At 43.4% G+C, this 24302-nt stretch overlaps 1 protein-coding gene across 6 annotated transcripts in view; it reads left to right on the top strand.

Moving 5' to 3' along the window:
• uckl1b (uridine-cytidine kinase 1-like 1b) overlaps nucleotides 1–19347 on the top strand; it is a 52350-nt gene extending 33003 nt beyond the window's left edge. For 3 of the 6 annotated variants that reach the window (XM_024416841.2, XM_024416838.2, XM_024416839.2), the window contains exons 4-15: nucleotides 1957–2127; nucleotides 4679–4750; nucleotides 5629–5818; nucleotides 6381–6442; nucleotides 8602–8621; nucleotides 12611–12709; nucleotides 14624–14717; nucleotides 15274–15336; nucleotides 15677–15799; nucleotides 15952–16059; nucleotides 17518–17674; nucleotides 17770–19347. In XM_024416841.2, coding sequence (XP_024272609.1) covers nucleotides 1957–2127; nucleotides 4679–4750; nucleotides 5629–5818; nucleotides 6381–6442; nucleotides 8602–8621; nucleotides 12611–12709; nucleotides 14624–14717; nucleotides 15274–15336; nucleotides 15677–15799; nucleotides 15952–16059; nucleotides 17518–17674; nucleotides 17770–17849 — 1239 coding nt within the window. In that variant the 3' untranslated portion in view covers nucleotides 17850–19347. Of the gene's footprint in view, nucleotides 1–1956; nucleotides 2128–4678; nucleotides 4751–5628; nucleotides 5819–6380; nucleotides 6443–7284; nucleotides 7302–8601; nucleotides 8622–12610; nucleotides 12710–14623; nucleotides 14718–15273; nucleotides 15337–15676; nucleotides 15800–15951; nucleotides 16060–16213; nucleotides 16382–16443; nucleotides 16748–17517; nucleotides 17675–17769 lie in introns of those variants that run through there. The other 3 variants (XR_006079648.1, XM_024416840.2, XM_042304075.1) reach the window with 3 other exon arrangements.
• Nucleotides 19348–24302: the final 4955 nt, after the last annotated feature.

Below are 24302 nucleotides of genomic sequence, written 5' to 3'. Positions count from 1 at the left end.
CAAGACTGTCGTGAAGAGGGCACGACAAAACATATTTCCCATCAGGAGACAGAAAATTTGGCATGGGTCCCCAGATCCTTAAAAAGATCTACAGTTGCACCATCGAGAGCATCCTGACGGGTTGCATCACCACCTGGTATGGCAACTGCTCGGCCTCCGACCGCAAGGCACTACAGAGGCTAGTGCGTATGGCTCAGTACATCTATTGGGCCAAGATCCCGCCGTCCAGCACCTATATACTAGGTGGTGTCAGAGGAAGGCCCAAAAAAGGAGGAAGGCCCATTCACCCAAGTCATAGACTGTTCTCTCTGCTACCGCACGACAAGTGGTATCGGAGCTCCAAGTCTACGTCCAAATGGCTCCTTAACAGCTTATATCCCCAAGCCATAAGACTCTGAACAGTTCATCAAATGGCTACCCAGACAATTTACATTGACAAAAAAGAAATACAAAATCAATAATAATTTTAATTTTTAATTTTAATAATTTTTCTATTCAGCGCATGTGACAAATACTATTTTATTTTATTTGACAATAACAACACAATAACAACATATTTAACAGAACAATAACAGCACAATAACAACACAGCAGCACTCATGCACTGTACAGCTTCCCTCTCACTCCCCTCAAAATCTGAATGAGATCTGGAGATGGTTTTCTACAGTGTTTTAATACCATGTAATCCCATTCTCTCGATCTCGCTCTACTCCCCCTCTCTATCGCTCACTGTCTCTCTACCCTGAGTGGCCAGGCTTTTGAAGAGATGGAAAGATCCCTGAGGGGATAAGAGGGTAGATGTAAAATGAGAGAGGGGGGAAAAAAGCAACATTTGGGTGAGCGAGGGTGAAGACAAGAGGAGAATGATATTGGCCAACCAACCATCATTAAAAGAGTCATCAGCTTCCCCTTACTGTGTTATGTAACAGAGTGACAGCCTGACTTTACTGCAGCTCTACATGCTTTACTGTAGGTCACCAGCTTTACTGCAGCTCTACTAGCTTTACTGTAGGTCACCAGCTTTACTGCAGCTCTACATGCTTTACTGTAGGTCACCAGCTTCACTGCAGCTCTACCTTCTTTGCTGTAGGTCACCAGCTTTACTGCAGCTCTACTAGCTTTACTGTAGGTCACCAGCTTTACTGCAGCTCTACCTGCTTTACTGTACCTCACCAGCTTTACTGCAGCTCTACTAGCTTTACTGTAGGTCACCAGCTTTACTGTAGGTTACCAGCTTTACCAGCCACCTTTGGATCTTAACTAATGCCACTTTAAGATACCAAATACCAGTTGTGAGTTAACCAAAAAACATTTCCATGTAGAACATCAGCAGCAGTGGTAGTTGCCATTCATCACAGATCTAGGTTCAGTTTACCCTAACCCAAATCTAAACCTTAACCATTAGGGGGACTTCAAAATGTACTGACCATGTTACAGTGATCTGGGGAAACTTCTAACTCCTGCTCACTCCATATGAATGGATATCCACTGTGAGATATCACACCTCTCATTCTGGCTCCCCAGGCCCATCTTGGTTCTGGAGAAGCCCTGGAGTGGCTGGATTTCTATGACACTATTACTTACAAAGTGCTTATGATGGAACCACGAGAGGAGGGGGTAGGAGAGTTCCAAATACCAGGGCTCGAGTTTGAAAGGGCTGGCTACGGTCCAGTGCAATGTGCATGCGCTTGCACACACACACACACACACACACACACCTTCTGGCACAGTCCTCACAGGAGGGACACAGCATTCCCGTCTCGCCTAAATTTAGTCAAGCTTAGTTGAGAGGCACTCCGATAGGGTGAGTGTGTGGACATGGACGTCCACGTGCACATGACTGTGTACCTGTGTTATCTTCATGCTTCCATCCACTGATTTTTCAGGGATGTCCTTCTGCTTGTGAAACGGCCATGATTTAAAGTTGTTTTAATATTCATCCAATGTTGTGTGTAGGTTCTGACTCCTGAGCAGCAGGTCACGGCAGCCAGTAATGACTACAACTTTGACCACCCGGATGCCTTTGACTTTGGCCTGCTGGCACACACACTAAGGAAACTCAAACTGGGCAAGAGTGTAAAGATCCCTGTGTATGACTTCACCACACACGGACGCCAGAAGGACTGGGTGAGGACACACACACACACACACACACACAGAAATGCCCCCCCACATTGCAGTGTTTTCTTGGTCTAGATATTGGGGTAGGGTTATTGCAGTGTAATCTTGGTCTAGATATTGGGGTAGGGTTATTGCAGTGTAATCTTGGTCTAGATATTAGGGTAGGGTTATTGCAGTGTAATCTTGTTCTAGATATTGGGGTAGGGTTATTGCAGTGTAATCTTGGTCTAGATATTGGGGTAGGGTTATTGCAGTGTAATCTTGGTCTAGATATTGGGGTAGGGTTATTGCAGTGTAATCTTGGTCTAGATATTGGGGTAGGGTTATTGCAGTGTAATCTTGGTCTAGATATTGGGGTAGGGTTATTGCAGTGTAATCTTGGTCTAGATATTGGGGTAGGGTTATTGCAGTGTAATCTTGGTCTAGATATTGGGGTAGGGTTATTGCAGTGTAATCTTGGTCTAGATATTGGGGTAGGGTTATTGCAGTGTAATCTTGGTCTAGATTTTGGGGTAGGATTATTGCAGTGTAATCTTGGTCTAGATATTGGGGTAGGGTTATTGCAGTGTAATCTTGGTCTAGATATTGGGGTAGGGTTATTGCAGTGTAATCTTGGTCTAGATATTGGGGTAGGGTTATTGCAGTGTAATCTTGGTCTAGATATTGGGGTAGGATTATTGCAGTGTAATCTTGGTCTAGATATTGGGGTAGGGTTATTGCAGTGTAATCTTGGTCTAGATATTGGGGTAGGATTATTGCAGTGTAATCTTGGTCTAGATATTGGGTTAGGGTTATTACAGTGTAATCTTGGTCTAGATATTGGGGTAGGGTTATTGCAGTGTAATCTTGGTCTAGATTACTCAACATCTGGAGTTATGGAGTCGTTTTATGACATTAAGTTGCCAATCAATCCTAGATGCACAGCGGCAGCCATTCATGTTTGTCTTGGCATGTTTTATATTTATCCCATAACTATGAGAAGATTAGCCCTGTTAAGCATTAGCATTGGGGAAGATAGAGAGTTGAAACTCAGTCACGTTTCACTAATAGGCATTACCAGACATAAACAGCACAGGGACCTATTGTGACAGCACAGAAATGTGGACTTGTTACCAAAAACACCACAGACATTAGGTCTACACTTCTGGAAGTGTTAAAATTAGAGGTCGGCCGATTAATCGGAATGGCCGATTAATTAGTGCCGATTTCAAGTTTTCATAACAATCAGAAATCGCTATTATTTAACTAGGCAAGTTAGTTAAGAACACATTCTTATTTTCAATGGCGGCCTAGGAACTGTGGGTTAACTGCCTTGTTCAGGGGCAGAAAGACAGATTTTCACCTTGTCAGCTCGGGGGATCCAATCTTGCACCTTTACAGTTAACTAGTCCAACGCAATAACGACCTGCCTCTCTCTTGCACTCCACAAGGAGTCTCTTGCACTCCACAAGGAGACTGCCTGTTACGCGAATGCAGTAAGCCAAGGTACGTTGCTAGCTAGCATTAAACTTATATTGTAAAAAACAATCAATCATAATCACAAGTTAGCTACACATGGTTGATGATATTACTAGATATTATCTAGCGTGTCTTGCGTTGCATATAATCTGACTGAGCATACAAGCATACTTAGATACTTGTATCTGACTGAGAGGTGGTAGGCAGAAGCAGGCGCGTAAACATTCCTTCAAACAGCACTTTCGTGCGTTTTGCCAGCAGCTCTTCGTTGTGCGTCAAGCATTGCACTGTTTGTGACTTCAAGGTGTAACCAAAGTGAAATTGCTAGCTAGTTAGCGCGCGCCAATAGCGTTTGAAACGTCACTCGCTCTGAGCCTTGCAGTGGTTGTTTTCCTTGCTCTGCATGGGTAATGCTGCTTCGATGGTGGCTGTTGTCGTTGTGTTGCTGGTTCGAGCCCAGGGAGGAGCGAGGAGAGGGACGGAAGCTATACTGTTACACTGGCAATACTAAAGTGCCTATAAGAACATCCAATAGTCAAAGGTTAATGAAATACAAATGGTATAGATGGAAATAGTCCTATAATTCCTATAATAACTACAACCTAAAACGTCTTACCTGGGAATATTGAAGACTCATGTTAAAAGGAACCACCAGCGTTCATATGTTCTCATGTTCTGAGCAAGGAACTGAAACGTTAGCTTTCTTACATGGCACACTTTTACTTTCTTCTCCAACACTTTGTTTTTGCATTATTTAAACCAAATTGAACATGTTTCATTATCTACTTGAGGCTAAATTGATTTTATTGATGTATTATATTAAGTTCAAATAAGTGTTCATTCAGTATTGTTGTAATTCCCATTATTACAAATAAATACATAACAATCGGCTGATTAATCGGTGCCGGGTTTTTGGGCCTCCAATAATCGGCAGCGGCTTTTTGGTCCTCCAATAATCGGCAGTGGCTTTTTTGGTCCTCCAATAATCGGCATTAGCTTTTTTGGTCATCCAATAATCAGTATCGGCGTTGAAAAATCATAATCGGTCGACCTCTAGTCAACATCATACTAAACCCACAACGTGTTTCATCCCTGTCAGAAAACAGTGTATGGAGCCAGTGTTATCATCTTTGAGGGAATCATGGCCTTTGCAGATAAAGAACTGTTACAGGTAAGAATCAAATGTCCCTGTACATTGGCGGTGTGTGTTTGTCATGGTTTGTGTATGTGTGTGAGTCCTCTCGTGTGTGTGTATGTGTGTGTGTGTGTGTGTTCACCATGGTGTGTGTTTGGCATGGTGTGTGTGTTTGGCTTGGTATGCGTTTGTCATAGTGTGTGTGTGTTTGTCATAGTGTGTGTGTGTCTCTCATGGTGTGTGTGTGTGTTTCTCATGGTGTGTGTGTTTGGCATGGTGTGTGTGTGTGTTTCTCATGGTGTATGTGTTTGGCTTGGTGTGTGTTTGTCATAGCGTGTGTGTGTGGGTGTATGTGTGTGTGGGTGTATGTGTGTGTTTCTCATGGTGTGTGTGTGTGTTTCTCATGGTGTGTGTGTGTTTCTCATGGTGTGTGTATGTGTGTTTTTCTCACAGTGTGTGTGTTTCTCATGGTGTGTGTATGTGTGTGTTTCTCATGGTGTGTGTGTTTGGCATGGTGTGTGTGTTTGGCTTGGTGTGTGTGTGTCTCATGGTGTGTGTGTTTGGCATGGTGTGTGTGTGTGTGTGTGTTTGGCATGGTGTGTGTGTGTGTTTGGCTTGGTGTGTGTGTGTCTCATGGTGTGTGTGTGTCTCATGGTGTGTGTGTGTGTGTGTGTGTGTGTGTGTGTGTGTGTGTGTGTGTGTGTGTGTGTGTGTGTGTGTGTGTGTGTGTGTGTGTGTGTGTGTGTGTGTGTGCTCATGGTGTGTGTGTGTGTTTCTCATGTGTGTGTGTGTGTGTGTGTGTTTTTCATGGTGTGTGTGTGTATGTGTGTTTCTCATGGTGTGTGTGTGTGTGTTTGTGTTTCTCATGGTGTGTGTTTCTCATGGTGTGTGTGTGTGTTCTCCCCTCCCCACAGCTGCTGGACATGAAGATCTTTGTGGAGACTGACTCAGACATCCGTCTGGTGCGTCGGCTGCAAAGGGACATCACAGAGCGTGGCCGGGACATCGATGGAGTCATCAAACAGTACAATAAGTTTGTGAAGCCCGCCTTTGAGCAGTACATCGAGCCAACCATGCGACTGGCGGACATTGTGGTACCACGCGGTAAGATTCGGAACCAGCACACAGACTGTTTACATACTCATCTCATATGTATATACTGTACTCAATACCATCTACTGTATCTTGCCTATGCTGCTCTGTACCATCACTCATTCATACATCTTTATGTACATATTCTTTATCCCCTTACACTTGTGTCTTTAAGGTAGTAGTTTTGGAATTGTTAGTTAGATTACTTGTTGGTTATTACTGCATTGTCGGAACTAGAAGCACAAGCATTTCGCTACACTCGCATTAACATCTGCTAACCATGTGTATGTGACAAATAAAATTTGATTTGATTTGACTGAAGTAACATGTATGACCATGTGCTCTCACACACACACACACACACACACATTTGCTTACACATATTCTCCCTTACATGTAGACATTCAGAGGAGAACTTCCATTTAACTCAAATGTTGACGTAGTCATGCATTGACGTCAATTGGAGACAACGTAAAAAGTCGACTTAGTCCCCTAAACCATTATAATGTACACAACATAATATAATCACTGTCTAATGTCACTTCCCCTTCCTGTGTGTGTCGTATACTGGCAGGAGGAGGCAACATGGTGGCCATAGACTTGATCGTACAGCACGTCCACAGCCAGCTGGAGGAGGTGAGAGTTCCTCCCTTGATCTCTCCTTATACTGTATACAGCTTGACAGATCTACAGCTAACCAGACTGATACCAGATCTACAGCTAACCAGACTGACACCAGATCTACAGCTAACCAGACTGATACCAGATCTACAGCTAACCAGCCTGATGCCAGATCTCTAGCTAACCAGACTGATGCCAGATCTCTAGCTAACCAGACTGATACCAGATCTACAGCTAACCAGACTGATGCCAGATCTCTAGCTAACCAGACTGATACCAGATCTACAGCTAACAAGACTGACACCAGATCTACAGCTTTCCAGCTAACCAGACTGATGCCAGATCTCCAGCTAACCAGACTGATGCCAGATCTCCAGCTAACCAGATGGATGCCAGCTCCATTTCTCCCTCTAGTGGAACAAGAAAGCATTTTCTGTAATAGCTCTACATTTCATGATTTCCTGAGAAAGATTACACAAAATGAAGAATATACTAAATGAAGTATAGATTTAAAAGCATGACCAGAGGCGTTTTGCTCTGTGACTTGTGGTACATGCACTAATAGCTAGCAGGGTTGGTGTGTCAGTTCTATATCAATTCAGGCGACGGAAATTAAATTCCAGTTCACAAATTAAAATAAATGTTTTCTGTTCCGAAAATGGAATTTCAGTTCATCGCCTAAAGTTGAACAAATTGAAGTGGAATCGCTTCCACCCCCGTTACCAATGAAGGCATGTGTTGTTATTGGTGTGTTACCTATTTGACACGGTACTATTGACCTTGCCCCACCTGCACACGGACTCTCATACTCCTCCTTCCATCCCTCCAACTCCTCCCTCTATCCCTCCATCACACAGCGTGAGCTCAGCGTCAGGTAGAGTAGCACACGTCTTTACTGTACCGCCGAACCCCTCTCCCCCACACCCCAGTTCCCAGATGGAGGGCAAGAAGAGGGGGGCACAAAACATGAGTATGTAGAAGTTGCCCTAAATCACTGATACAGGGTCAGATATCCTTATCTGTTCCCAGATATGGTTACGGGCAACTTCTACATCAAAGCCACGAAGCCAGCATCCTCACTCTCCAACTGCTTGCTGCTGTTACACAGAATCATCCCCAGGAGCCCACCTTGTCAACGACTCATCCAGTACAGTGAAGGATGTATCAGCATCTATGGGAAATGAGTCTTCCATTACAGGTAGCAATAGTAATTGGCATGTCACCACGTGTGACACCACATACGCTGTTAAAGCATGCGGTACACAAACAGCTTTGAGTGAGATTTGAGAGACAATCTTCCCTTTGACAGACACGCCACACGTCACTTCTGTGTTTATAACGCTTCTATGTGCAGCAGGCAGTTGATTGGAGGATGTTGTTTTTTCCTCTACCTTACATACATGATGGCTCACACACAACCACCCGCTGCATTCTGTGTCTAACAATAATCTACTGAGACATATTCACTGACCCCTCCTCTCAGCTCCAGAGAGAGAGAGGAAGAGTGTGAGATAGAGAAAGACCGTTATTGTCACACAATCTAAAACCTCTGTTTTCTATACCTATTATTAAAAGCTGAGTTTTTCCATTGAGTATGTCGGCCACAACAGATCAGAGCGAGAGAGAGAGGAAGTGTGTTTGGTGTCTGTCTTTAGACACAGGATGTATCAGGGCCTTTGAGCTGTGAGTCGTACCTCTGTGCTTTACCTCTGTACTGCAGAGACACAGTGTAGGTGTGACAGCTGAAGCCACCCTGAGAGCAGCCCACGTGTACACACGACACACAATGCCACAACCGCTGACGCAATTGTAGTGACCATTGTTACTGAGTGGACTAACCGAGTTGAACTATTATTTGTAAGTTCATGAAAAAGACTATTTAGCAACGTTGTATGGCAATTTGTCTTGGTCTAAGGAATTGTGAGGATTGCTCACAGCGGATTCAGCTGTCACACACATCACTGTATCACATGATCATATCTTTATCCATCCCTTTATTTACCTGATGTTGTCTGTTTCTTTTATTTTCTTCCTCTTTTCTGTTGTCGTCGTTGTGTGTCTCTGTCGTTGTGTGTCTCTGTCGGTGTGTGTCTCTGTCGGTGTGTGTCTCTGTCGGTGTGTGTCTCTGTCGGTGTGTGTCGTTATGTTTCGTCCAAACCCTCTTCTCTCCATAGAGGAAACTGCGCTGGGATATGTGAGCAGATTTGCTTATGATTTATCTGTGTTTGTGTTTTCTTTCTTTTAAAGTTCGGTATCCCATATGAGTTCTGTTTTTAGAGAGTGAAATGGTATCACAGCTTGGTCTTTGTATCTCAAAGTGTGGGGATTTAATGTGATACCACTCAACTCAAAAGCTTGCATGACCTCAATTCTAATCTTTGGCAAGATCAGGGGTTTGTTCAGTTTGCTTAAAGATTTGCTGCGTTGTGTAACGTTGCGCTTGTACTGAACGACACGTTTCCCCAAAGTGCTCTTCAACGTTCTTGAACAGACTTTGAGGGACGTTTGCTCCGTTTGGTGGGTGTGGTGGTATGTGGCTTAGAGCAATAAGTGACGCATTTAAAGGGCAGCAGCCATGCTGATAGCATTCCCCAACCACCAACCCAACCGCTCCCCGTTTTTCAACTGGTTGTTCAGCACAGCACTGTTTCCATTTAGTTGAATATTGCATTACGTCTCTTTGTACTGAACGCAGCCCAGAACTCATTGTGTTGGATGTTTTAAAGTCAGATTCTAGTCCAAAACCTAGTTTGATTGTTTTTTCTTTGAATCAGCCTGTGTTGATCTGAATTGAGTAGTTGTGCTTTCTTTGAGTTGGTGTGGGTGTGTGTGGGTTGGTTGGTTCTTTTATCCTTGCGTGGACCTAAAATGCCCCAAAATCCCCACAAGGATAGTAAAACAATGAACATTCTCGTGGGGACATTTTCCACATCCCCATGAGGACAAAGGCTATTTTAAATTTAGGGGTTAGGTCTAGGGTTAGAGTTACAATTAGGGTTAAGGGTTAGTGGTTTGGGTTAAGGTTATGGTAAGAATAAGGGTTAGTGTGAAGGGTTAAGGTTATGGTAAGGATAAGGGTTAGTGTGAAGGGTTAAGGTTATGGTAAGGATAAGGGTTAGTGTGAAGGGTTAAGGTTATGGTAAGGATAAGGGTTAAGGTTATGGTAAGGATAAGGGTTAGTGTGAAGGGTTAAGGTTGTGGTAAGGATAAGGGTTAGTGTGAAGGGTTAAGGTTGTGGTAAGGATAAGGGTTAGTGTGAAGGGTTATGGTAAGGATAAGGGTTAAGGTTATGGTAAGGATAAGGGTTAGTGTGAAGGGTTAAGGTTGTGGTAAGGATAAGGGTTAGTGTGAAGGGTTAAGGTTGTGGTAAGGATAAGGGTTAGTGTGAAGGGTTAAGGTTGTGGTAAGGATAAGGGTTAGTGTGAAGGGTTAAGGTTATGGTAAGGATAAGGGTTAGTGTGAAGGGTTAATGTTATGGTAAGGATAAGGGTTAGTGTGAAGGGTTAATGTTATGGTAAGGATAAGGGTTAGTGTGAAGGGTTAATGTTATGGTAAGGATAATGGTTAGTGTGAAGGGTTAATGTTATGGTAAGGATAAGGGTTAGTGTGAAGGGTTAAGGTTATGGTAAGGATAAGGGTTAGTGTGAAGGGTTAAGGTTATGGTTAAGGGTTAAGGTTATGGTAAGGATAAGGGTTAGTGTGAAGGGTTAAGGTTGTGGTAAGGATAAGGGTTAGTGTGAAGGGTTAAGGTTGTGGTAAGGATAAGGGTTAGTGTGAAGGGTTATGGTAAGGATAAGGGTTAAGGTTATGGTAAGGATAAGGGTTAGTGTGAAGGGTTAAGGTTATGGTAAGGATAAGGGTTAGTGTGAAGGGTTAATGTTATGGTAAGGATAAGGGTTAGTGTGAAGGGTTAATGTTATGGTAAGGATAAGGGTTAGTGTGAAGGGTTAATGTTATGGTAAGGATAATGGTTAGTGTGAAGGGTTAATGTTATGGTAAGGATAAGGGTTAGTGTGAAGGGTTAAGGTTATGGTAAGGATAAGGGTTAGTGTGAAGGGTTAATGTTATGGTAAGGATAAGGGTTAGTGTGAAGGGTTAAGGTTATGGTAAGGATAAGGGTTAGTTATGTGAAGGGTTAATGTTATGGTAAGGATAAGGGTTAGTGTGAAGGGTTAATGTTATGGTAAGGATAAGGGTTAGTGTGAAGGGTTAAGGTTTGGTAAGGATAAGGGTTATGTGAAGGGTTAAGGTTATGGTAAGGATAAGGGTTAGTGTGAAGGGTTAATGTTATGGTAAGGATAAGGGTTAGTGTGAAGGGTTAAGGTTATGGTAAGGATAAGGGTTAAGGTTATGGTAAAGATAAGGGTTAGTGTGAAGGGTTAAGGTTATGGTAAGGATAAGGGTTAGTGTGAAGGGTTAAGGTTATGGTAAGGATAAGGGTTAGTGTGAAGGGTTAATGTTATGGTAAGGATAAGGGTTAGTGTGAAGGGTTAATGTTATGGTAAGGATAAGGGTTAGTGTGAAGGGTTAATGTTATGGTAAGGATAAGGGTTAGTGTGAAGGGTTAAGGTTATGGTAAGGATAAGGGTTAAGGTTATGGTAAAGATAAGGGTTAGTGTGAAGGGTTAAGGTTATGGTAAGGATAAGGGTTAGTGTGAAGGGTTAAGGTTATGGTAAGGATAAGGGTTAGTGTGAAGGGTTAATGTTATGGTAAGGATAAGGGTTAGTGTGAAGGGTTAATGTTATGGTAAGGATAAGGGTTAGTGTGAAGGGTTAATGTTATGGTAAGGATAAGGGTTAGTGTGAAGGGTTAATGTTATGGTAAGGATAAGGGTTAGTGTGAAGGGTTAGGGTTATGGTAAGGATAAGGGTTAGTGTGAAGGGTTAATGTTATGGTAAGGATAAGGGTTAGTGTGAAGGGTTAATGTTATGGTAAGGATAAGGGTTAGTGTGAAGGGTTAATGTTATGGTAAGGATAAGGGTTAGTGTGAAGGGTTAAGGTTATGGTAAGGATAAGGGTTAGTGTGAAGGGTTAATGTTATGGTAAGGATAAGGGTTAGTGTGAAGGGTTAATGTTATGGTAAGGATAAGGGTTAGTGTGAAGGGTTAAGGTTATGGTAAGGATAAGGGTTAGTGTGAAGGGTTAATGTTATGGTAAGGATAAGGGTTAGTGTGAAGGGTTAAGGTTATGGTAAGGATAAGGGTTAGTGTGAAGGGTTAATGTTATGGTAAGGATAAGGGTTAGTGTGAAGGGTTAATGTTATGGTAAGGATAAGGGTTAGTGTGAAGGGTTAATGTTATGGTAAGGATAAGGGTTAGTGTGAAGGGTTAATGTTATGGTAAGGATAAGGGTTAGTGTGAAGGGTTAATGTTATGGTAAGGATAAGGGTTAGTGTGAAGGGTTAATGTTATGGTAAGGATAAGGGTTAGTGTGAAGGGTTAGGGGAAATAGGATTTTAAATGGAAATTCATTTTAGATCCCCACATGGATAGAAGAACAAAACATGTGTTTGTGTTTGTATGTGTGTTTGTGTTTGTATGTGTGGAATCCCATGAATCACATGGGATTATAACAACACTAAGAGAACACGGCTTTCTTCATGTTCCTCAGATTACGTGTTGAGTCTCAAATTAATCAGAACCAAATCACTGTGTTTACACCACCATTAGTACCGAAGGACACTTGTTCCAACGTTTCCTGACTAGTTTCACTTTCATTTATTGCACATTGATCAATGTTGAATGAATTAGTTGTTGAATGAATTAGTCTTTCAGCACTCACTGTAGAATCTAACTGCATTGAGACCAAAACAGTAGCTAAAAACGTCAAACGCTCTCTGTGATTGTCTCTTAAAGCTGTTGTATAATCCCACTAAGACAGACAGTACAGTATCGGTTCAGTGATTTTAACTGACCTGTATCTGCTCTGCCTATTTTAATCTAGTGTGTTTATATTGTGTGTTTTTTAGAATTCTACTACCCACTAATCAATATTAACACCAGTGTGATGAATACTGTTTAAGATATGTGTGTGTATGTGTGTGCGTGGGTGCGTGTGCGCTGGTGTCTGCTTATTGTGTATGTGTGTGTTTCAAGCCTGTGACTGTATGTATGCACCCTGCCGCCTATTCCAGTGCTCTTACATCCACCCGCCCTTTCTTTTCCTGGTTGCTATGGTTACAGGGCGGCCCTTGCCTCTGCCCACCAGGCCCAGCCCCTCCCCCAGACCCTGAGTGTTCTGGAGAGTACACCCCAGGTCAGGGGAATGCACACCATAATAAGGTATACACACTGCATACGGTATACACACTGCATACTGTATACACACTGCATACTGTGTACACGGTACATACTGTATACACGCTGAATACTGTATACACACTGGATACTGTAAAACGACTACCTCTTGAACTAATGTAGAATGACTCACTATACTACTAGTAGAACTACCTCTAGAACTAATGTAGAACGACCCACTATACTACCAGTATAACTACTACCTCTAGAACTAATGTAGAACGACCCACTATACTACTAGTATAACTACCTCTAGAACTAATGTAGAACGACCCACTATACTACTAGTATAACTACCTCTAGAACTAATGTAGAACGACCCACTATACTACTAGTATAACTACTACCTCTAGAACTAATGTAGAATGACCCACTGTACTACTAGTATAACTACCTCTAGAACTAATGTAGAACGATCCACTATACTACTAGTATAACTACCTCTAGAACTAATGTAGAATGACCCACTATACTACTAGTATAACTACCTCTAGAACTAATGTAGAACGATCCACTATACTACTAGTATAACTACCTCTAGAACTAATGTAGAATGACCCACTATAATACTAGTCAGGTATTTTACTAACACAGCCCAGGTCATGGGATGCACACCATCATCAGGTATCAGTAATAACCACTGCACTACACACTACTCAATAAACCGTCTAACTGATCTAGAGTCAGATAATAACACAGGTAGGTCAGAGCATAAACATACTGTAGCAAACATTCACTTCCACAATGTGGGTTGAGTGCAACTATATGGCCCATAGTGTCTATTTTTTTTGACTCTCTTTTATCTATCTGATCCTGGACTCTCTTTTACCTGTCTGATCCTGGACTCTCTTTTATCTGTCTGATCCTGGACTCTCTTTTATCTGTCTGATCCTGGACTCTCTTTTATCTGTCTGATCCTGGACTCTCTTTTATCTGTCTGATCCTGGACTCTCTTTTATCTGTCTGGTCCCTGACTGTTTCATCTGTCTGCCCCCTGACCATCTTTTATCTGTCTGGTCTCTGACTGTCTTTTATCTGTAGGGTCCCTGACTGACTTTTATCTGTAGGGTCCCTGACTGACTTTTATCTGTCGGTCCCTGACTGCCTTTTATCTGTCTGGTCTCTGACTGTTTTTTATTTGTCTGGTCCCCTGTCTTTTATCTGTCTGGTCCTGACTGTCCCTCTTTTATCTGTCTGGTCCCTGACTGTCTTTTATCTGTCGGTCCCTGACCATCTTTTATCTGTCTGGTCCTGACTGTCTTTTATCTGTAGGGTCCCTGACTGACTTTTATCTGTAGGGTCCCTGACTGTCTTTTATCTGTCGGTCCCTGACTGTCTTTTATCTGTATGGTCCCTGACTGTCTTTTATCTGTATGGTCCCTGACTGTCTTTTATCTGTATGGTCCCTGACTGTCTTTTATCTGTATGGTCCCTGACTGACTTTTATCTGTCGGTCCCTGACTGCCTTTTATTTGTCTGTCTCCCTGACTGTCTTTTATCTGTATGGTCCCTGACTGTCTTTTATCTGTCTGGTCTCTGACTGTTTTTTATTTGTCTGGTCCCTGACTGTCTTTTATCTGTCTGGTCCCTGACTGCCTTTTATCTGTCTGGTCTCTGACTGTTTTTTATTTGTCTGGTCCCCGACTGTCTTTTATCTGTCTGGTCTCTGACTGTTTTTTATCTGTATGGTCCCTGACTGTCTTTTATCTGTAGGGTCCCTGACTGACTTTTATCTGTCGGTCCCTGACTGCCTTTTATTTGTCTGCTCCCTGACTGTCTTTTATCTGTATGGTCCCTGACTGTCTTTTATCTGTATGGTCCCTGAGTGTTTTTTATTTGTCTGGCCCCTGAGTGTCTTTTATTTGTCTGGTCCCTGACTGTCCTACTTCTTCTGCCCAGAAACAAAGAGACAAGCAGGGATGAGTTCATCTTCTACTCGAAGAGACTGATGCGTCTGCTGATTGAACGAGCGCTTTCCTTTCTTCCCTCAGAGGTACGTATGACAGAGAGACAGAGAGATAGAAAGACTGCTCTGTTCTACTGTACCTTAACGTTCATACCCAAAGAGCATATTTGAATGTAGTTTCATTTAGAAAGAGATGAAAAGATAGAGGGAGAAGAATTGAGTGATGGAAAAATGGGGGTAAGAAAGATGGAAAGAGAGTGTAAGAGATGGAAAGAGCATGAGAGGTCAAGATTGCGAGATGGTGCGAGAGAGAGAAAAAGAAGAGAGAGAGAGCGAAAGAGAGAGTCTGGCCTCTGGAGTATGGAAACTGTCAATCCACCGCAGTGGAAAGTTCTCACTATAAAACCAAAAAGACACACACATACCGCGACTGCACAAACACACCATATCACTTGAATCGCACAGCAACTATAGTACACTGTGTATGTACCACCCACTAAAGCTAGAGCTGTTGGAGTAAAGAAGTGTTTTATTGATTGTTTAGTGTGGCCAACTGAACACGCACCATGGGTTCGTTGTCTTGAGGTCTGTACTCATAAGTTCATCCTCCTCTCTCTCTCTCTCTCTCTCTCTCTTTCCACAGAGCCATATAGTTCAAACACCGCAGGGAGAGGACTATGAAGGCAGGACTTTCCACGGGAAGAGGGTGAGTTGAGCTTTCTTTTTCTTCATTTCTATCCATCTCTCTCACTTTCTCTCTCTCACTTTCTCCTTCCTATTCACTTGTTTCTATCTCTCCATTTCAGCCGGCTAGTTCCCTCTGATCAGAAAACTCAATCTGTGTGATTCAAATTAGCTTTATATAATAGCACATTTCATCTGTTATTAGATGTTAACTCAGTCCTGTGTATTTATCAGCCAGTGTTGTCATGATGAACAGTATAGTATTACTGCTGTCATGTTCTTGTTGTTAAATGTACTGTACTCAGTTGTTAGTCAGTATGTTAGAAATCCATGAACCTGGTTTCTCTTCTGGTTTTCCATAGATCACTGGAGTGTCCATCCTGCGAGCAGGAGAGACCATGGAGCCAGCTCTCCGGGCGGTGTGTAAAGATGTCCGCATCGGTAAGATCCTGATCCAGACCAACCAGGACACAGGAGAACCAGAGGTATGGATCTGGAAAACACACATGCTTGAAGCTTTGAGTAGGACTGCGGGACCTGACCAGGGAAAAGTTGGAGGCATAGTTATAGCCTTTTTGTCTGTCTTTCATTCTTCCCTTCATCCCCTCTTTCCTCCCTGTCCCTCCCTCTCTCTCAGCTGCATTATCTGCGTCTGCCTAAGGACATTGGTGAGGACCATGTGATTCTGATGGACTGCACCGTGTCTACTGGGGCTGCTGCCATGATGGCCGTACGAGTCCTACTGGTAGGTGATTCTGATGGACTGCACCGTGTCTACTGGGGCTGCTGCCATGATGGCTGTACGAGTCCTACTGGTAGGTGATTCTGATGGACTGCACCGTGTCTACTGGGGGGCTGCTGCCATGATGGCTGCCATGATGGCTGTACGAGTCCTACTGGTAGGTGATTCTGATGGACTGCACCGTGTCTACTGGGGCTGCTGCCATGATGGCTGTACGAGTCCTACTGGTAGGTGATTCTGATGGACTGCACCGTGTCTACTGGGGCTGCTGCCATGATGGCCATATGAGTCCTACTGGTAGGTGATTCTGATGGACTGCACCGTGTCTACTGGGGCTGCTGCCACTGATGGCCATACTGGGGCTGCTGCCATGAGTCCTACTGGTAGGTGATTCTGATGGACTGCACCGTGTCTACTGGGGCTGCTGCCATGATGGCTGTACGAGTCCTACTGGTAGGTGATTCTGATGGACTGCACCGTGTCTACTGGGGCTGCTGCCATGATGGCCATATGAGTCCTACTGGTAGGTGATTCTGATGGACTGCACCGTGTCTACTGGGGCTGCTGCCATGATGGCTGTACGAGTCCTACTGGTAGGTGATTCTGATGGACTGCACCGTGTCTACTGGGGCTGCTGCCATGATGGCCATATGAGTCCTACTGGTAGGTGATTCTGATGGACTGCACCGTGTCTACTGGGGCTGCTGCCATGATGGCCATATGAGTCCTACTGGTAGGTGATTCTGATGGACTGCACCGTGTCTACTGGGGCTGCTGCCATGATGGCTGTGACGAGTCCTACTGGTAGGTGATTCTGATGGACTGTACCGTGTCTACTGGGGCTGCTGCCATGATGGCCTGTGACGAGTCCTACTGGTAGGTGATTCTGATGGACTGCACCGTGTCTACTGGGGCTGCTGCCATGATGGCTGTACGAGTCCTACTGGTAGGTGATTCTGATGGACTGCACCGTGTCTACTGGGGCTGCTGCCATGATGGCCATATGAGTCCTACTGGTAGGTGATTCTGATGGACTGCACCGTGTCTACTGGGGCTGCTGCCATGATGAGTCCTACTGGTAGGTGATTCTGATGGACTGCACCGTGTCTACGAGTCCTACTGGTAGGTGATTCTGATGGACTGTACCGTGTCTACTGGGGCTGCTGCCATGATGGCCATATGAGTCCTACTGGTAGGTGATTCTGATGGACTGCACCGTGTCTACTGGGGCTGCTGGCATGATGGCCGTACGAGTCCTACTGGCAGGTGATTCTGATGGACTGTACCGTGTGTACTGAGGCTGCTGGCATGATGGCCTTACGAGTCCTACTGGTAGGTGTTTCTGATGGACTGCACCGTGTGTACTGGGGCTGCTGCCATGATGGCCATACGAGTACTACTGGTAGGTGATTCTGATGGAATCTGATGATGCATCTCTCTCCGTGTCTGTGTCTTGTGTAGGACCATGATGTCCAGGAGGATAAGATCCTGTTGGTGTCTCTGCTGATGGCTGAGATGGGGGTTCACTCTGTGGCCTACGCCTTCCCTCAGGTCCAAATCATCACCACCGCCGTCGACAAGAAGGTCAACGACCTCTTCCACATCATACCCGGCATAGGTGAGAACAGCAGTTTTCCTGAGTGTGTCTGCACGCACATGTGCATGCTCTGCTTCAAACTCTAATCTCTACTGTTCTTTGTCCCTTGTGTGAAGGAAATTTTGGTGACCGGTACTTTGGCACGGACGCACCCCCAGAATGGAGCGATGAGGAGATGGATGAGCCCAGTTACTGATGGGACAATGGGCAGACCCATTTGAATGATTCAGGGGAGCACCGTTTGGAGGATGATTGAGGAATGTGCTTTTTACCCCACTGGGCAGCTACGTACACCCCCTCATTCTGGGGACCAAAGAAGACACCCTGGAGTACTAGAGCACCTTGAATTTCACTGAGATACAGAAAATTAGTCAAAGATTTACAAAGGACAGTTTTTGTATATTTCTATTTGAGTTTTATGCCAATGCTGTTGTGGGACAGTTGTAATAGAAAATGTAGTACTTTTTGTAATGTGAATGTTTGTTTGTAAAACGTTCTATTTCTGGTTGTTTGAATTATGTTTTTTGAGGTTGACCCACATTCAATAAGAGCTAATTGCAAAACACACTTTTTTATTTATTTCTCAGAGCTTAATTATTAACCTTTCAGAATGCAATCCAAAAAATACACAGCCATATTGTTCATTCTCTCTGCTCATAGAAAGTGCCTTCTTTCAAGGAACACTTTACCGGAAAATTGTGTAGGCGTAACTTTTTAACTCTCTGCTTTCCCCTCTTCTCTGCTTTGTAGCTACTGACCAAACCACAGTCTTGCAAATTGTTAACACTTAGTCCTCTTTTCACAGCAAGGCCTAAATATACTCCCACATCCTGATCTACCTGCTAGTCTACCTGTGAGTGGCTCCTCCACCCATGCCCCGCAGACCGCTTTCATTGCCCTTAAACATCAGCACTTTATTCATGAAGGTTCCTCTGTCTGCGTATGATTCTGGGCCTATGCTGCCTATCATAATGAGGCCTTACAACTGTTGTTGTCATGCTTAATGTTTCCTAGTGATATCGGCGTAGGCTACACCACCTAGACCTACATTGAATTTGTGCTTTGTCTGCAACATAGAGACGAGAGAGACAGAGAAAATGTACAGGAAGGATATGGTGGTTGTCCTCTTCTCATGGAAACTAACCTTGATATCTTCCATAACTTTCATCACTAACCCACCGCTGACACCAAGAAGGTGGGGTAAATATAGGATGACACTGACTTAAACGGTAGGCTACTGGGCTATTAAACAAAAATGTTTTACAATTCAGAATAGGCCTGCAGTTCTAATGAGCGCTGCCGTGGTGCCCTGGAAAGATGGATCATGGTTGTGAGGACAGTCACCAAGACACCTGTCTGCTGCAGAGGTAAATCTCTCATGCCAGGGTTGCAAGGTAGGGCTGTCTGACAAATGGCGCAACATTGTGTAGGTTAATATTATTCCTAGAACAGATTTAAGAGCTTTATGAAATTCTCTTTTTATTTCTGATCAGGTTATTACATTTGGGAATTTTAAAGGTTGCATAGGGTATTATGCATTTGAAATGGAATGTGTTTTGAATTTTACTCTACATTTAAATTGATTTATGTAAATTAAATTAAATGTAAGCTTGATCTGAGCTTTTAAAACTTTGTCACATAATGGTTTCATGATTCTGCAGACCACAATCAAATAAACCATATACATACCAGTACTATAGCTGAAATATGTCGTTGTGTAATGTGTAATTATTTATTTGTGTAGATTATAGGTTTTTAACATACAGCATCTATTGAGATGTAATGGAAAATGTATCACAACCAGCACCAGTCACAAACAGGAAAGAGGTGTGTTTGTCTGTGTGTGAGTGTTTGGCGGGTGCTTTGTGTCCCCACTGGCAGTACAGGAGCCTGATGAGGTCACAAATGCAGTAGCAGGGTAGCTATAAGACCTCCTAGCTACCCTGTGAATCCAGTCTTCAACTGTAACCTGTTGGTCTCATTCTAGCCTTTGCATTCAAACGCGAACCTGCTGGTTTATTTCACACTCAAAAGTATAGGCTTGCCATTGCCCTTTGGAGGTGCAGATTTTTGCTGTGACAAGAGTTGAAAAGACAGGACAGTAAGCGAATAAAACATTTATGAGATGAGTAGCATATTGACTACTAGTGAAGTCTGTAGATGGTTTTATGGGGTAGCTGTCGGGATCCAGGAGAAAGAAGATATGCCACGTGGGTAAGTAGTGGAGTGGGGAGTCTCAAAGCCGTCTTACAGGCTTGACTTGGCACTCTTACCTTGTTTCTCCTTTTGCTATAAAAGGGAACGCAGGAGGAAACAAACAGACTGGCTTGTAGGATTGTTGTTAGTTTGGTTAATGTGTTCACTGGCAGGGTGTTTGTATCTGGGTGGCTAATGCTAAAGTGGTGCGGTCTGAGTCTGTGAGAAGGTGTTCAGTAATGCTGATGCATCCCACAAAGTAAATGATTTATACACCTAGATATTTCTGAAAAGTTTGAAAGGTAGAAAGAGCCAGAATGACAGAGGATAGAGTATTTTCTGTTTGTGTGTTTTGTGTGTTCATGGAGGTGTGTGTAGGCTATGAATGTGTTTGTGTGTTTTGTGTGTTCATGAAGGTGTGTGTAGGCTATGAATGTGTTTGTGTGTTTTGTGTGTTCATGAAGGTGTGTGTAGGCTATGAATGTGTTTGTGTGTTTTGTGTGTTCATGAAGGTGTGTGTAGGCTATGTAAGTGTGTTAATAAAACACAGATGTAACTTGCACCGCGCCCCTATCATGGTCAGGCCAGGGTTCGGTGACTTGTGTTTGTGTTGTTGTGAGAGCCAGTGAGTGCATTAGGCTTGAACAGGCAATACTTTCATTTGTCCTCTGAGTGGTTTTAATGTACAAAGACCCAGGGCCTCTCTTCCAACCTATCCTTTCTCCAATACAAAATGTCTCTGCGTAATAGAGACATATACCAATGGTAATGTCTGCCTGTGTGTTGGTCTGTCTGTCAATAGATGTCTTTCTCCTGAAAGGTGTGAAGGACTGTATACACCTGAAGAAGCCTATCAAAAGTCTCATTTGAATAGCTCAAAGACTTACTGCAATTCAAAAATGTTTCAAATGTAGACTAACAGAACATATTTTCTCCCTATTGCAACTGGACCAGATGCACCACCATGGCTGTTTTCTAGAGCCCCATTTGGACCTAGTTTGGACCAGTTACACCATGCATCTCCAAAGAAGTATCTGGAGCGGTTCTTTCCAGGACTGTCCAACTTGAGAATGGTGACATTAGACTCAATCTCAGGTTCGTCAGCCCATGAAACACTGTCTCACATTGTCCCAGTACTGCGAAGAAAAGCAGAAAAAATAGCAACGTCTTTACTGTGCTTAGACCGGCCCAGATTGGTCTAGACCAGATCAGACTCGTCCAGACCAGATCAGACAGGTCCAGAGCAGATCAGACTGGTCCAGACCAGATCAGACAGGTCCAGACCAGATCCAGAACAAGATGATGCATGGGACAGCAGCAGTAAGAATGTACACATGTTTTGATAAGCATCTACTAATGTTTATTAATGTTATAATACAAATGTATTGTTTTTAATGCTCCTACCTAAACACATTATAAGTACGTTCTTTTGAGACAAAAAAACGAATAAAGCTGTATGCATCAAACCATAAATAGCCTAAAAATGAAGTTGTTTCTTCTTCTTTTATTATTACCTAGAAGTTGGGCTCTGACCTCTTTCCTCTCTAGATGATTGAGGTGAAGTTCTTTATGGTTTCCTTTTGATTTTCACCATCCATTTACTGTATCCAGGCTCTACTCCACCGACTAGATGTACATTGTCCTTTAAACCTCTAGAGGGAGTCGTATCCCCACTAATCTGAGTAAATGACAATGGGCAGGAGGCGACTGGTTGTTGAAGGAGAACGGGCACCAACAGTTCAGCTAAATTACACATTTAAATGAATAATTTTACGTAAATAGATAGATAAATAAATAGATTATTTCATACAAATATAAATAACAGGTTGAAAAGAGCTGTTTCATATTTTAAAAATGTACAGGTGAGTTCAGGAAACAAACAAATCTCTGGATGTACAGCCAGAGTAGTGATGCACTGATTTCCATACTCTTTTAAAACAACACAAGTTTCAAGTTTTGTTATTCGTATGTACAGGATACCCATGGTATACACCGTCCAACTAAATGCTTGATTAGTTTATTTGTAGAGTCAGTTGATCCGAGCTGAAGATGTTGACCCCCAGATGACACCAGGGATCTCTTTCAGAGGGGTCAAAGGTCAGATTGAAACTAGGTCATATGTTATGACTATAATTAATTTTTATTTAACTACCCAAGTTAGTTAAGAACAAATTCTTATTTACAATGACGGCCTACCCCAGATGACACGGCCAATTGTGCGTCAACCTATGGGACTCCCAATCACACCCGGATGTGATACAGCCTGAAATCAAACCAGGGACTGTAGTGGTGCCTCTTGCACTGAGATGCAGTGCCTTAGACCACTGCGCCACACGGGAGCCCGTTGTGATGGCGGTCAGGTCAGGTCAGGTCTGGTCAGGTCTAAGCAGGTCAGGTCAGGTCTGGTCAGGTCTGTGGGTGATGGGTGATGGGTGGGTATTTGAGCTCTATTTACAGACCTTGGCTTCCTTGTTTTGTGGAACGCTGAATTCAGCAAGCTAGGTCAGCCTCGCCCGAGTTTTGTGTGTGTGTGTGTGTGTGTCCATATGCAGGCGAGGTCAATGCAGATTGAAACAGCAAAGCCTCAGAGCACTGTGGGGGCGGAACACTTCCTCTTTCCCTACTGCTACTTCCTGTCTGTTCTCTAACTGTATACCACACCCATATCCCCCTGACAACTGCCCTCCGCACTCAGTCCCCCACCACAACCTCCCACAGTCTCTACATCACTCCATCCGCCCGCCACTAACCTCCTCCCTCTCTCTCTCTGTTCTATATCACACCATTTCCCCGATCCCACAAGCCTCCACCCCCTCACACCATCCCCAAGCCATCCCCACACCATCCCCAATACCATATCTCTCCTAAAAGCACTCTACCACCCCCCAGTCCTTTCTACCTCTAACTCTTTCTTTCAACCACTTTCTTAATTCTATTCAATTCAAGTGAAATAGATAATAATCCAAAGTTAAATAAATAATAACAAATGAACAGTAAACATTACACTACAAAAATTCCAAAATAATAAAGTCATTTCAAATGTCATATTATGTCTATATACAGTGTTGTAACAATATACAAATTGTTCAAGTAAAAAAAAATGAAAAATTGGTTGTTTTTACAATAGTGTTTGTTCTTCACTGGTTGCCCTTTTCATGTGGCAACAGGTCACAAATCTTGATGCTGTGATGTCACACCGTAATATTTCACCCAGGAGATATGGGAGTTTATCAAAATCTCTCTCTCTCCCCTGAAGCTCCCACCCCTATTCTCCTGCTCCACTCCTGACCCTGACAGCTAATTATAAATTATAACCCTGACCTCTAATATCATCTGCGTGTGTGTGTGTGTGCGTGTGTGTGTGTGTGTGTCTGTGTGTGCGTGTGTGTGCGTGCGTGCATGTGTGTGTGAGGTATGTGCGCTCAATGTGCATATGTCTGTGTGTAACTGTGTGGGTGTGTGTGTGAACTGCATGTGTGTGTGGGTGTGTGTGTGTGAGAGAGACAAAATGAGTGTGTATATGTGTGTGGGGTGATGTTCAGGAGGGAGTTGCCCCCTCTCCACCCCTCTCCCTACCTACCTGCTCCAGACTCTTTGAGTCATACATCACTCCCTTGCTTTTTGTTCCTGCTCCTCTACATACTGTACAGGAGGACTGAAAACAGGAGTACTGACTATAAGAGTACTGACTATAGGAGTACTGACTACAGGAGTACTGACTATAGGAGTAGTAACTTCAGGAGTACTGACTACAAGAGTACTGACTACAGGCGTACTAACTTCAGGAGTACTAACTTCAGGAGTACTGACTACAGGAGTACTAACCATAGGAGTAGTAACTTCAGGAGTACTGACTACAGGAGTACTGACTACAGGCGTACTAACTTCAGGAGTACTGACTACAGGAGTACTGACTACAGGAGTACTAACTTCAGGAGTACTGACTACAGCATTACTGACTACAGGAATACTGACTACAGGAGTACTAACTTCAGGAGTACTGACTATAGGAGTACTGACTATAGGAGTACTGACTACAGGAGTACTAATACAGGAGTACTAACTACAGGAGTACTGACTATAGGAGTACTGACTACAGGAGTACTGACTGTAGGAGTACTGACTATAGGAGTACTGACTACAGGAGTACTGAATACAAGAGTACTGACTACAGGGGTACTGACTATAGGAGTACTGACTGTAGGAGTACTGACTACAGGAGTACTGACTACAGGAGTACTAACTTCAGGAGTACTGACTATAGGAGTACTGACTACAGGAGTACTGACTACAGGAGTACTAACTTCAGGAGTACTGACTATAGGAGTACTAACTTCAGGAGTACTGACTATAGGAGTACTGACTATAGGAGTACTGACTATAAGAGTGCTGACTATAGGAGTACTGACTACAGGAGTACTGACTATAGGAGTAGTAACTTCAGGAGTACTGA

Source organism: Oncorhynchus tshawytscha, linkage group LG22, assembly GCF_018296145.1.
Source record: "Oncorhynchus tshawytscha isolate Ot180627B linkage group LG22, Otsh_v2.0, whole genome shotgun sequence".
Classification (NCBI taxonomy): domain Eukaryota; kingdom Metazoa; phylum Chordata; class Actinopteri; order Salmoniformes; family Salmonidae; genus Oncorhynchus; species Oncorhynchus tshawytscha.
The sequence above is the reverse complement of the archived record's forward strand: the minus strand, read 5'-3'. Positions and strand labels throughout refer to the sequence as shown.